Source organism: Nannospalax galili, unplaced genomic scaffold (assembly GCF_000622305.1).
Source record: "Nannospalax galili isolate Female #2095 unplaced genomic scaffold, S.galili_v1.0 scaffold459, whole genome shotgun sequence".
Lineage (NCBI taxonomy): Eukaryota > Metazoa > Chordata > Mammalia > Rodentia > Spalacidae > Nannospalax > Nannospalax galili.
Window position 1 is genome coordinate 632,163 of NW_008344211.1, and position 14,133 is coordinate 646,295.

Below are 14,133 nucleotides of genomic sequence, written 5' to 3' on the forward strand. Positions count from 1 at the left end.
ATTTTCTCCCCTCTCTGCACTAATCTGACCCTGAGCTGAGCACCTTGAGGAGAATCAGGTCACTGGGACCTAGTTGAGTCTGAATGTCTGGGCCTATAAGGATACTTTTCAAGACCCAGGCCTGGGATATTCTGACAGTCCATAGGGGTCATGAGGATGACAGAACAGGAGATGGTTAAACAGTAGTTTCACACCCAAAGGCCAACTCCCCCTTCACCCTAAACAGGTCCCAGAGGAGCATCTCAGCATCTGAAAGTTTAGGGCGGCATCCCAATACACATCCTGTAAATGCAGATAGGATAGATCAGGAGTATTGGGATAGGAGGTCTGAGCATGGAAACCTGTCCACCCCCACGGCAGTCCTGACCAGCCCACCTGAAATGGATTGGCCTAAGCTCACCTTTGGCTCTTAGCTTCACGTGCGCATGGATACCAGCCACCTGTGAGAGCACTGGGGCTCCCGTGGAATGGCTGGATCCAGGAGCCCACCTGGCCATGGAAACTCAAACCCCCACCCATGTGCCAGCCCAGCTCTGCCCCAGCTGCTTCATCTCTTTCTCTTTCCCTAGCCGACCGGAAGTCGAAGGCCGCAGCGATGCCAGACTCTCCAGCTGAGGTGAAAACGCAGCCCCGGTCCACGCCCCCCAGCATGCCACCCCCACCACCTGCAGCATCCCAGGGAGCCACACGACCACCCTCCTTCACACCTCACACACGTGAGTCCCCCACCCCCATCCCAGAAGCCCAGGGCAGGTGGGTGGAGTTGTTTGAAGTTCTGTATTCTGCATTGAACATCATATGACCCCTTTGCAGCCTACATTTAGGCTCTAGGCTCGGATCCCAGTCCTTCAGCTTTCTGTGTGACGTTGGGTATACTGTTAACTTCTCTGGCCCGGAGCCCTCCTTTGAAGAGTAGGGCCTGCTGTGGTTCCTGCCTCACGGCCATCGTGAAAATAAAATAAATGAACAGACATTGGCATCAGTCTATCACAGACGCAAATGTCTGAAGGCCCCAAGTACTCACGTTCGCCTCAACAGCCCGGGGCATGCGGCCCAAGTACACAGCACTCTGGGAGGATTCTGAGGGCCTGAAGCAGGAGTAGCTAACTTTCCTCAATAGTCACTCCTGGAGCCCCCTTTTCTTTGAGAGGTTGTGACTTGGACTTTGGAGTCCTAAGCAGTTGGGAAGAGGGCAACCCCTGAGGTCTGCTGGATCATTGAAAGGGAGACTGTGTCATGCCATGCCCCCAGAGGCTTAGGAGTGTGTCCCAAGTGTTCTAGCTAGGAGAAAGAAGCCATGTGCCACCCCTACCCCACCTTCAAAGACTCATTCTTGAGAGACCCTTCTCGAGATCTCAAACTGAAGTAAGACCCCTCTGAGGGAGGCCTTCGATACCTCAGCCTGGTGACCCCTGGTTCCCAGGGCCTGAGTACTTTCTTGACCTCTCCATCTCTGGACATAGAGCACTGGCTATGCATTTCGAAGAGAAATGTCTGGCTAAGGAGTAGGCAGCCCAACGTGGGGCCAGCCTTGTCCCTGTTGGCGGGGTGCCAGGCTCCTGCTTTGGGGGGTGACATCACCTGTTTCCAGGTGAGCCATCTGAGAACATGCCTGGCACATCCCCTCACATCTCCCACTCTCTCAGGAGGTTCAGGTCTCCACTTCCTACAGTATCAGTCCAGGGTCTGACAGTTGGGGAGACTGGAATAGGGGACCCCTACCTCTTGCAGCTAGGACACTACCCTCAGCAGCCTGCTTCTTCCAGAGGACAGCTGACTGCCACACAGGTCCTGGCTCTGCCTGCTGGCCAGGCTCCTCAGGCCAGAGGTGACTCTGCCTTTTTTTCACACACTTCCTCCCGGTGATACAGCTAGCTCAGTCACCTTTCCCTCCTTGCCTAACTGTCCTCCCCTCTGGGCTGTTCTGGCTGCTCGTGCAGTAGGTGAGAGGGGGCTCTCTGATGTCACTAGCCAATGCCTTAGCCTATGGACAGGAATTGCTTGTGGGGGTCACCTGGGCCCCCACCTCCTCTAGCAATGAGGGCCATGGCAAACCTCCTGAAATGACAGCAACCCAGATGTCCAAAGGCCCCAAGCAGGAAGGAAAAACAGATCAGCTGACAGGCCGATGGCAGGCCCTGAGCTGTCACTGACCCAGAGGGTATGCCTCCCCCCAGCCAGAATTTCCCTGTGGACCAGTTCCTGAAAGCTGGCCTGAGTGCCAGATGTTCCTGGTTAGGAATGGGTTGGGATCAGCTGGGACCTTCAGGACTTTGCTTTCATGAGGCCTGTGAACAGCTGTGAGTGTGGCCGGAGCATATGAGGGAGGGAGGCTATGTCCCTCCTGCCCCCTCAGTCCCACCCAGCCTGAAGGTCATGTTTCAGGGTAGAGGGCTCAGTTCTGTTAATAGACTTTCCTTGACACTTTGGGCCTATGGGTATGCAGATTTGTGTGGGGCTAGTTGGCGTGTCAGCCTGAGGCAGCTTCAGGTGACTTCCTGATTCACGTGGTCAACTGCACCTCTGCACCTGGCTGGCGGCAATTCTGGCAAGGCCTCTGCAACTGGCTGCAGGTTCCTGCCCAGTGCTCCAAGCCAAGTGCAAGAGACTGACGTTGAACCCCTATTCGAGGGCTCTGCTTTCCTGGCCCAGGGAGCACCCTGGGCTCAGATTGCTCTCAGAAGTGAAGCTGCAGCTGGCTGGGGAGATGGGTGGGAGACTGGACAAGAAGCAGAGACCCAGCCTGCCCTCCCCTCAGCCTGGCAGCCCCCAGGTGCTGAGTCTCCATCTGCTCTTGCCCCACCCTGAAACAGGACGCACTACCTGCTCCTGGAGCTGTCACCTGTCTCCACCGCCAACCCCACTGACACAAGCCAGAGCCATCCTGCTGCAACCTGGGCTTCAAATTAGAGATTCCATCCCTGAATTTCAGCCACTGAAAACACACAGCTGGGCTCCAAGCCCCTCAAGGACTGTGCCAAGGGGGTAACCAGGCACCTTCTGGGCAGAGGGCTTTTTAAAAGCTGTGTCCTGCTCTTGCTGACAGATACCCACTACAACCCATTATTTTACAGCGGAAGAGTAGCCTGGCCCCCGGTGGTGACAGCGCAGTCCCCAGGACTGCCATGGAGCAGCAGAGGAGATGGGCCGCCATGGCGCCCTCCTGACAGCATGTTCTTCTTATTTTACTTACAGATGGCGAGGATGGACCTGCGACGTCTCTGCCCCATGGCCGTTTCCACGGCTGCTTAAAGTGGTCCATGGTCTGTCTCTGTAAGTAAAATAACAAGAACTGCGAGCCTCGGAGAGGCAGCCTCAGTCAGTCCCACTGCCTCTATACCCCATTATTGGGTCTCCAGCCTCTCTAAAGATAAGAGGAACCCAGGGAGGCCAGGGCTAGAGGCTGAGGCCTACAGACACTGTGGGGCCTTTGCATGTGAACGCCTCCTGAGCTGCTAGCCCCAGTAGCCAAATGGGCTGCCTAAGGCCGATGCTGGGATTGTGAGGAGGTAGAGGAACATACGTCAACTGCAAGAAAGGCAAGTCCCCAGACCCTACCACTGCAGGGAGACACTGGGCAGGTACGGCTGCCTGTGGCTCAGTCTCCCCTCTATCACAGCATGGAATGCTGAGAGTGATCCATGCAAAGCCATTGCTGCTGCAGTGTCTGACCCACACTGTGTGAGTTGTGGCCACCAGTCACTAGTGGATGGTTCCACCAAAGCTCTGGGCCCATGGCAGATATCCAAGACAGAAGCTCCTGAGAGTTCACAATCCAAGTGCCTGTACCCAGTCATCAGGTGTCACTATGCCTCAGCTCCTCAACTGAACCAGTCAGCTGCACAGCCCAGGTGCGTGCAGCTGCCGAGTAACTCCTGGGCTCTAAGGATGAGGCAGGAAGTCATATGGGTTGACGTCCATGCATTATGCATGCCCTGTGTTGTCCTTCTGCCTGCCATCGCTATATGCAGTGCTTGGCCACGCTAGTGCCTGGCACACAGCCTGACTGGCTGTCTGCCGTCGACTAGTTCCTCCTGTGGTGATAATGGTGCTCCTCTTGTCAGGGAAGGGCATGGCAAGAAGAGCAGTTCATGGGGTTCACATGTCCCAGGCCAACGCCTGTCCAGGCTTCAAGGCTGGGGGGAAGCTGTAGGGGTGCTAGCATGTGCCCCCAAACCTCAGCTGGGGACACGTGTACAGTCTAACTTAGTAACACACCTGTTGTGGTAATGAAAGCACTTGTGCTGGGGGCTATTTTCGGCATCTCTTTAGCAAGCTGCTGAGACTGCCCAGCAGCCACGGGAGGGAGGACAGGCAGGCAGTGAGGCGAGCAGGCCACGGGGGACCCAGGCACCCAGAGCAAGGCTGGTAAGAGGGCCGCAGGGAGGACAGGACCAGGCCAGGTCGGGTCTGGTGGGTGGTGGACCAGACAGTGTGGACATTGGCATGCCTTAGAATCTCCTGGAAGGCTAGAGCCCTGATGACAGAATGCTTGATCTTGAGATACAAGTCCACCGCTGTGGTGAGGTCTCTGTGGCGACCCCTGGCTGAGGTGACAGCAAGGTAGCTGTCAGGTTTGACTGAGGCATGTGTGTTGGTAACTGACAGAGCTCACCAGTGAGAGGGAAATCTGTCCACTGGGGTCCTCTGGACATGGTCTTAGAGGCTGGGAGACCAGAGCTGTCGGTGTGCTGGGTACAGCAGTCAGAGACTGTCCCAGAGCAAGAGGGTCGCTCCCACACAGCACCTTGGGTCTGCTGCTGCTTGTATGTGGCCATTGTGGAGCTGGCTGTGGGTCCTGGGCTTTGGAAGAGGCTCCTGAGGTCACTCGGGGAGACATACAGGCTTCAGCTTCCACGTACCCCCCCCAACGAGATAAGAATTGTGTGTAGAGGGGTTCCGTGCCCAGCAGTGGCATAACAAGCCAAGGTAGCAAGTGTGCCCATGTTTTCCCCACATGTATTTTGAAGTTTCCATTCTGCAGGGGGCAGTTGTCAATGGGTACCTCACATAACACCCAGCATGCAGGGCTTGTCAAGGTAGTGATCTCACAGAGGGCAGGCTGCCAGGTGAACTGGTGGCATAAGCAGGCTCCATAAGCCATGGGGTATGGAGCATATAGGACCACCGTGCTCTGACCCTACAGCCCCACTTCAGAACTCAGGGTAGCTGAGGACCATTGACAGAGGAACCAAGGGTAGACCAAGGTCTGACCCACATGGTACATCTGGGCTTCACTCCTGACTGATGCAGCTCCCCCAGCCCTCGAGGACTTATGTTGTGGGGTATCTGAGTATCTGTGGGAACAGTGCTGTCCTTTCCCAGCAGCACCTGCACCAGGCACCTGTCAGGCCCGAGATGAAAACAGCAGAATGGGAACTGTGCTCTGAAGGATTATAATGCAGGCACACTCACACCACATCATAGCATCCCTGGGCTGGGCTTTGCCCCACACCGCATGTAGAGGGTGGGGTCAGTGATGGGGTGAGACAGTTAAGGACTGCCTGCTGGGTCTACCCATGAACCCATCCCAAAACCTTGGTGAGCCTATCCACGATGTGAATCAGGGGGGTCCTTGTGTCAGGACCTCGGGCCCCTGACCCGATTGGGTTATCCAAGCTGGGGTTTTAAAGGCAGTGTCTGAGCAATATGGAACTGGCCACCACACTAGTTAGAAGTAGCGGACCGTGTGGGACTCACAGGGGAGGCTGCAGCCCCAAGACTTGAGAGTAGGATTAGGTGTACTGCAGGGCCAGCAGAAGAATGACAGGATTCTGCAAGAGCCACGGTGGCTACGGGCGGCTGAGGGCCAGAAAGGAAGGGCTAGGATGCAGGCCCCACCAGGCCTGTGCCCAGCCCTCGGGCCACCTCCCAAGGCTTGGGTCAGAATGGGCAGACAGGTGCAGTCTGAGTGACATGGTGAGGCATCCATTGTCCACAGTGAACCGAGTAAACAGCAGGTGCCAGGGGCAGCTCAGTCAGAGCCTCTGCGCTAGGTAAGCAGGGGGTCCTCGGTCCAGAGAAAGAGCTCCCACTCCTCTTGGCACTCATGGCCTCTGCTGGGTCTCACCACAGGTGGGATGAGACAGCTGGAACCTCAAGGAATGTGTCCTTGAGGACACGAAAGACCCACATTCCCAGTTCAGACCTGAGAACCTGGCTTCTGCACAGACTTAGCCACACAAGATATGATGGGGCAGCTGTGGGGTGTGGGGAACAGCATGAACAAAAGCCAGAGGTGAATGCATAGGTGCCTGCATACTTAGAGGTAGCATGCATGATCTGTGACCTCTGACCTATCTGCGGACTCTGCTGGCACAGTGAGGCTCCACCATTTTGGCCTTTGCCTCTGTCACTCAGGGCTGAGGGGGAAGGACTCTATCGCAGCCTCGGGACTTGACCCTGGGACACTGAGCTGATGAAAGGCTCAGCCAGGCAGTCGTGGCCCAGCGACTGACAGCAGAGACCTTGTAGCATGTTCATGGGCTGTCTTCTTGGTCCCCTGCTTGTCTTCAGCCTCTGTGTGTCAAAAGCCCCAGCAGGATTTAACTGGCCCCTCCTGAGGCGGTGGGGCGGGGTGTCCCAATACCTCTGCCTGACCTGGAGTTTCATCATCAGCCCAAGCATTAGGCTGCTTATGGGTGATGCTGTCACACAGAGTTAGTAAGGTTCAGGGCGTCCTTGCTCAAAGTTAGGAGGGCTTGGGGGTGTTGCTTAGAGTTTAGAAGGTTTGGACCCTTACTCAGGGTTGAGGGGGCTTTGCTTAGGGTTGAGAAGGCTCAAGGGGAAGTTGCTCAGGGTTGGAGAGACACAGGGGGCATTGCTCAGGATCGGGGAGACACTGAGAGCCTTGCTTATGATTGTGGGAGCTCAGGGGGCATTGCTTAGGATTGGAAAGATGCAGGAGGTGTTGCTCAGGACTGGACTGGGGAGGTTTAGGGGGCATTTCTCAGGGTTGGGAGACTCATAGGCCTTGCTCAGGGCTGAAGCAGTTCAGAGGGCATTGCTCAGGTTGGGGAGCCTTAGGGAGGTATTGCTTAGGGCTGGGAAAGTAATCAAGTTAAGAGTATTGCTTGAGGCTATTACAACAGAGACAGAGTTGCTGGCCTTTCCCTTGGGGTGAGGGGGTGACTTGCCATGGGTAAAGAGTCCTCATGATTGCTTACAGCAGAAACCCGAGCCAGCCTTGTAGAACTGGGCATCTACTGCATTTGGGGGACCTAAAGTCTCTTCTAGTGTGAAGGTCTTGACCTCAGGCCTAGGGCAAGGCCCCAAAAGCAGTGTGAGCCAGCCCCACATGCATGCCTGTCTCTGCAACCACTTGCAGTGCCACCTGCCACCCCCCTGGCTGGGGAATCAAAGGTGGGGGGAGGGTCACACCCTGGCACCGGTTCCCACATCTATAAAGGAGTGTGACCTTCCCACCACAGGAACAGAGTGGAAGATGTGCAGCGTACTGGGCACAGCTGCTGCCAGAGGCCCAGGATTCTGCCATCATAAACATCATCATTTGGGTCATCGCTGTCATTGCTGCCCTGTGTGCTCCTGGTCAGCGTGTGACTGTCGTGCCTTGTCCTCACACCACCCTCCTCCCGCAGTGATGAACGGCAGCAGCCACTCACCCACGGCCATCCATGGCGCCCCGTCCACGCCCAACGGCTTCAGCAATGGCCCAGCCACCTCATCCACGGCCTCACTGTCCACACAGCACCTGCCCCCGGCTTGCGGGGCTCGACAACTCAGCAAGCTCAAGCGTTTCCTCACTACCCTGCAGCAGTTCGGCAGCGACATCTCACCTGAGATCGGGGAGCGCGTGCGCACACTAGTGCTGGGGCTGGTGGTAAGCCATAGGGCTGCTCATGTTCCCCACAATGGCCACCTTGCAATGGGCTCCATCATTATGTCCACAACTCCATTTTGCTGTGTGTAGCCCCCGAGCCACTTACTGCCTGACCCAGAGCCTCCTCCATAGGGTGAGGGTGGTGCAGCTAGATCAGACCATCTATGACAACCCTAAAGTGAGGGAGTTTGTCCCGCAGAACTCAACTCTGACCATCGAGGAATTTCATTCCAAGCTCCAAGAAGCCACCAACTTCCCGCTGCGGCCGTTCGTCATCCCCTTCCTAAAGGTAACCAAACCCATCTACCTGTTAGCTTGGGGCTCCTTGAGAGGTCCCAGACCCCATCCCTGCCAGGTGTTATTCTCAGCCACCCTGAGGTACCCAGGAGTAATAGTGCTGACCGCTGATTCCTATTTGTTAGGACTACAGACTGCTTACTTGCCAGACCTCACAAATCGGCTACCAAGCCCGGTGTGTCCTTTTCACTCTCAGAAGATTCTTCCAAGCACCCCACTCCATGCCAGGAGCTGTGCAAGGCTCAGGGAACAGAGCAGACAAACAGGAAGTCCCTTAGAGCAATAGCCTGGTGGAGGGAGAGGACCACCAGCTAGCTGTAGAATTCAGAAGTGTGTACAGTGAGGAAATATTTAAAATCCCTTAAGGAAGTGTGTTTTGTGGGGACTGAGGAGGTTGAAGGAGGGCCTAAGGACAGGCATCAGGAACACGTGCAAAGGCCCTGGGGCAGGCGCAAAAGCAAACTGCCAGTGTGGCTGGAACAGAGCAAATGAGGGAACAGGTATGCAGGGGCAATGGACAAGTGATTGATGAGCAGGCAGGTGGCCAGACAGCAGGGTTATGGAAGCAGTCAGGAAAGATGCTATGGTAAAATGTGGAACACAAACTAGGGATTGGGGCATTGTGCATGAGCAATAGCACTAGGTCCCCTTGGTATAGTAGCCAGAGCTCATGAGCAGGGCAGACTCTGCCCTCCAGCCCAGAAGCTTGTGTTTGTTTGGAGGCATTGTTTCATTAGGTTTTTGTTTGGTTGGTTTTTGTGGGGAAGGTGTGGTTTGGTTTGGTTTGATTTGGTTTCTGCAGTCCTAGGAGTTGAACACAGCCTTGTGCGTGCTAGGCAAGTGTTCTGCTGCTGAGCTACAGCCCTGGCCCTTTTTAATTTTGAGACAGGATCTCACTAAGTTGCCTGAGCTGGCCTTGAACTCGCTATCCTCCTGCTCAGCCTCCTTAGTATCTGGGATCACAGGTGTGTACAGGCTCAGCTAGAAGCTGTATTTTAAAATCTGGTAATCCGCACACACCAGCAGGGGACAAGCCAGGTCCACACGTTGAGCCAGTGACTCGCTGCAGCCCTCACTCAGGGGGAGCGAGGACGGCATGCTCCTGAATGAGTTTGGCCATGTGATCTTTCTGCTGAGACCTTTCGGTGAGTGCGCTCACCTCCTGTCCAGCCGGGGCCCCAAGTTATGCTTCCTCCGTGTCTGGGCTCTGCTCTCGTCAAAGCTCAAGGTCAGATCAGATAAGGGGTGACCTCCCCAGAGGTGAGTGAGCATCAGTCCTGCTACTTAGCAGCCACTGGCCTGGTCCCACTCCTCTGTGCTTGGCCCTCCATTCGCCCTGAGCAGCTGGGTCTGCAGATTTTTGAGCTGCCTCTAGACAAAGTGCAGATTATAAAGCTCTGCACAGATCCCCCTGGAGGGGGATGCACAGTCTCTGACACTATTGGGTTAACAGGCAGGGAAACTGAGGCCCTCAAATGCCCAGCCGATGGAGACACAGGACTGGGCTCAAGCCTGGGTCTGTCCAGTTCAAAGTCCCCGTGGCATTCACAGTATGTGCCCTACCAGCCTTATTCCCTCTGGCGCCTCATAGTGGGTCCCCACATGACACCCTGTATCCGCTCCCTCCCACCCACACCCTACTGAGCTCACACTGGAGCTGGTGACAGCAGAGAAGCTGCAGGCGCCAGCACGTGGGCCCACCTGGCAGTCATTTGCGGTGCGTTGGAGGCCTCCTCCTCACCCTCCGAGTGCTGCTGACTGCCGCCGCCTGTCTTTGGGATGCAATGTGCCTGCTTATTTTGTCAGATCCAGTGTTTGTAACAGATGCCCAGTAGCATCGACTACCCTATTTATGCCCAGATCAGGGCAGGAATATCCCAGCTTCTGTTGCCAGGCCCATAGCCCCTGCCCTCAGCACCCCATTCCTACCATTCCCAGTATGGCACCACCCTAAACAGGCACTGGGTGGAACACCCTGCCCAGCACCGCCTTGTCAAGGGACCCCCTCCACCCTCATTTTTTCTATGTCCACAACGGCTGTTGAAGGGCTGTGAGGGACAGCGGGTGAGGGGTCTGCCCACCTCATAGCCCACCCAGGGCCCCAATGTCCCATTGTCATGAAGCTCCTGGGTGGACAGAAAGAGCCAGAAGTAAAGAGTCAAAATATGAGGTTACATCTTGTTGCCAAGTCACCAGCCAGAGCACTGGCCCACTCTGCCCTAGTCAAAGAGCCATGGCCCCGTGGTGGAAACCCAGCCCAGTGGGAGGAATGCTGGGCAGGCAGCTCCAGACATCTCCCTGCCCTCTCAGGTGGGGTCCCCCTGGGCTTATCAGGGAGCCATATAGCACCTTCTTAAACAGCCATGGACCTCCTGGCCTCTGCCATGCTCTCCATGCTCTTCACCTCTGGGATGCCATTCTGAAAAGGAACTGGCTGAGGGAGTAGCTAGACAGGGCCTGGCTCCAGCCACAATTCTCTCTCCTGGGTCTTCTCTGGGGCAGAACAAAACTATCTGCCTCACAAGTTATGGGAAGAGTTAAGTCACACAGGGCTCACAGGAGCCTGTCATACCAGGGTTTCTGTAGCTCTGATTTGCAGATGAGACAGGAGTCAAAGAGGTTATATTACCTACCCCAAGCCATACAGCCCCTCAGTGACGAAACCAGGGTGAGCAGTTGACCAAGCCCTCAACTGGACACTCTGTGGTGGAGGGATTCAGTAGAGTCAAGGGGACATTACAAACGTTTGTGGCTTAGCTGTGACTGTGGTGGTTTTGTGGGTACTGTTCCTCCTCAGCCTGAGTCCTACCCAGGAGGAGATGGGTTTGGACTTTTCTGGGTATCAGAACCTCCAGGCCAACTGGAGTTGGGGCCCAGGGTGCCCTCTGTACAAATTAATGTGTCCAGCCTCTGAGTGGTGATGCCACCTTGGTTGCTGGGCCTCCTGGGGAAAAATGGGGACCCTATTGTTCCCTCCCTGTGTGAGCAGTGGTCCTGTGACCCCAGCCAAGTGCTGCTGTGTATCTGTACTGTACGACTGGGCTGCCCAGTCCCTGGGTCCCCTCCACCCTGTCTTATACCCACTTACATCTAGCTGGACCAGTGGGGCTTTTCAGAAGCTACCCCGGCCAAGGTCCCAGCTCCCAGCTGGCCCCAGCTGTCCAGGAACCCAGATGTTTCCCCATCTGACCAGCTGGTGCTCATGCCCAGCCCCCATCCCACATACTGGCCAAGAGAAGGACCCTAGCAGGGTTGGTGAGGGAGGAGATGCTGGGTTCCTGAGACCTCCCAGGACCTCATCCCAGCTCAAGCTTCTGACGTGGTCAGCAGATGGTGGGCTGGCCCCTGTTCAGCTATCCAAATAGAAAAACAGGCCTGGCAGCCGCACAGCTCAACAAAAATGCATCGGCTGCCTGATGGGCTGGGTGGATGCGCCAACGGGCTGAGGAGGCGGAGGCTGGAGAAGGCTGCCCTGGCAGCTTGGAAACACATGGGAAAGTTGGAGATTGTGTTTATTTACAAATACCTAGAACTGCTGGCTCTCCCAAGGGCCTGCCACTGGGCGCCTGTCCAGCATGCTTGGGCCCAGCCTGCTGCTACCCTCCCCACAGCCTCTCTGGAAAAGGTGACCATGAGCAGTGCATACCAGGAGACCCCAGGCCCAACATGGGTGTGAAGTGCAGAGAGTTAGAGATGGGATCTGCACTCAAGTCCTGTGTGCATGTGGTGACCTGGTCTGCAAATGCAGAGTTGAATTATGGTGTCATCGCTGAGGACGAGAATCATGCAGGGTCACACTCGGCTCAGAGATATAAAGCTGCAGAAAACATACACTGACATTAGCCAGCAGTGAGCTTTGTTCAGGGCTGAGGTGGGAGAGGAGGGGCTGGTTCTGATGGGCTTCTGGACAGTGCATTAGGGGATAGAGCAGAGACCCTTTGAGCAACACACTTGAGTCCTGCTAGAGGTCCTGCACCTCCATTTACATTTAACTGTGTGACTGAGTGCTTGCCCTCTCTGAGCCTTACTTCCCTCCTCTGTGCCACGGACAGTTTGGTGCCTGCTGAGACAGAGTACAGCTAGTGAACGCTGGATGCACGGGGGCACCCTGGGAGGAAACATGGTGATGTGGAAAGTCTGGCTTCTGGACGCAGGTCCCGTGCACCCACCACACATTGCTGTGTGTCCAGCAGGGAGCTGGCCTGCCTCACTCTCTCCCCACGTCCTGCAGTGCTGTGGGAAGCAACGAGGAGGGAAGAGGACCTGAAGCCCTGAACAGCAGAGAGCATGTGTAACCCGGGGCTGTTTGCTGCCTGAGCATGTTGTGCAGGCTGGCATGCCCCAGCCAGTGATCAGCAGCCCCTCGAGCCCCTGTCCTTCCCACAGGCTAATCTGCCACTGCTGCAGAGAGAGCTCCTGCACTGTGCCCGCCTGGCCAAGCAGACGCCTGCCCAGTACCTGGCCCAGCACGAGCAGCTACTGCTGGATGCCAGCGCCGCCTCCCCAGTCGACTCCTCTGAACTCCTGCTGGAAGTCAACGAGAACGGCAAGAGGAGGACGCCCGACAGGTAGCAGGCCTTTCCAGCATCTCAAGGGGCAGGGAAGTGACCAAAGGCAACCCCTTCCTGCTCATCTGCCCCACCACAGCTCAACCAGGTCCATTGACTGCAGCAGGACTGAGTGCCATCAGTGCTGTTGCATGCTTTGGGAACTGGCAGGTGCGCTGGCAGCACTGGCCCAGGAGCCGCATCAGGCTATGGACCCAAGATCTCTGGGAGCTCTGGAGGATAGGTGGCTCAAAGGGGGGGTCTGCCTACAGGAACTCATCTTTCTTTGTGCTGCTTGTAGACCCTGAGCGATCTGGAGCCAGGGGCAACAGTGGCTGGCCAAGATCTCTGGGAGCTCTGGAGGATAGGTGGCTCAAAGGGGGGTCTGCCTACAGGAACTCATCTTTCTTTGTGCTGCTTGTAGACCCTGAGCGATCTGGAGCCAGGGGCAACAGTGGCTGGGCTGGACTGGGCCCCTTGACTGGCCACAAAGGTGCTAATACTGCCACTGTACCACAGTGGGGATCACACCTGGTCACAGGACACTGGGTGTCCCTTGCTGTGGGGACCAGGAGCCCTAGAGGAAGGCAGAGTGGGGACCGGGGCCCAGTGAGGCTCCTCTGAGACTTTGCCTCCACACCCTTCCTGTCTCTTCTCACCTCCATTGCCTCGCTTTCTGTCCAAGACTGCGACCCGTATTCACTGCCTGCCACCCGTTCTCTTGGTCAGGACCAAAGAGAATGGGTCAGATCGGGACCCCCTGCACCCGGAACACCTCAGCAAGCGGCCCTGCACCCTGAGCCCCGCCCAGCGCTGCAGTCCCAGCAACGGGTTGCCCCATCCCACACCACCCCCACCCCCACACTACCGCCTAGAGGACATGGCCATGGCTCATCACTTCCGCGACTCCTACCGACACCCTGATCCACGGGAGCTCCGGGAGCGCCATCGGCAGCTCGGTAAGCAGCATTGAAAGTGCCATCAGCCACTTGGGGTGTGGACACAGAGCATGTATGAGCCTGTGTGTCTGGGAGTCTACACACTGTATAAGCCTGTGTGTGCTAGTGCACTAGAGGGTTTGCATGTTCTTGTTCAGGATTCCGCCAGTAACTGAATGCTCAAATGCTCTGGGGGAACACACTGCAATCGTCACCAGCCACCTCATCTGTGCAGGAATGAAATGGGTATATGGAACTGGTAGCTACCCCAGGGCCCAGGTAGCCTGACACCCCGTCTCACTCCCACAGGGCCAGGATGCCTCTTCCCCGCCCCCAACAGAGTAGCACCATGCTGCAGCACCCACAGCTCCCCCACCCCAACTCCGGGCTGGGCTGTCTCAGACCTGAAGCAGCCAAGGGTGAGGCCCCAAGCAGGGCTACCTGGCTCTCTTCCAGTCCAGTTGTTTCCCACAACGACCCTTGCATGAGCCATGTGATTTCTTTGTGCCTC

The 14,133-nt window shown here is 56.4% G+C and overlaps 1 protein-coding gene across 5 annotated transcripts in view; it reads left to right on the forward strand.

Annotated features, from left to right (window-relative positions):
- The window catches only part of Cbfa2t3 (CBFA2/RUNX1 partner transcriptional co-repressor 3), a 58,672-nt gene that overhangs the window by 32,219 nt on the left and 12,320 nt on the right, over positions 1-14,133 (forward strand). For 2 of the 5 annotated variants that reach the window (XM_008840535.3, XM_008840530.3), the window contains exons 2-6: positions 570-716; positions 7,431-7,840; positions 8,040-8,129; positions 12,524-12,705; positions 13,414-13,643. In XM_008840535.3, coding sequence (XP_008838757.1) covers positions 596-716; positions 7,431-7,840; positions 8,040-8,129; positions 12,524-12,705; positions 13,414-13,643 — 1,033 coding nt within the window. In that variant the 5' untranslated portion in view covers positions 570-595. Of the gene's footprint in view, positions 1-569; positions 717-3,195; positions 3,274-7,430; positions 7,841-8,039; positions 8,130-12,523; positions 12,706-13,413; positions 13,644-14,133 lie in introns of those variants that run through there. The other 3 variants (XM_008840531.2, XM_008840532.3, XM_008840533.3) reach the window with 3 other exon arrangements.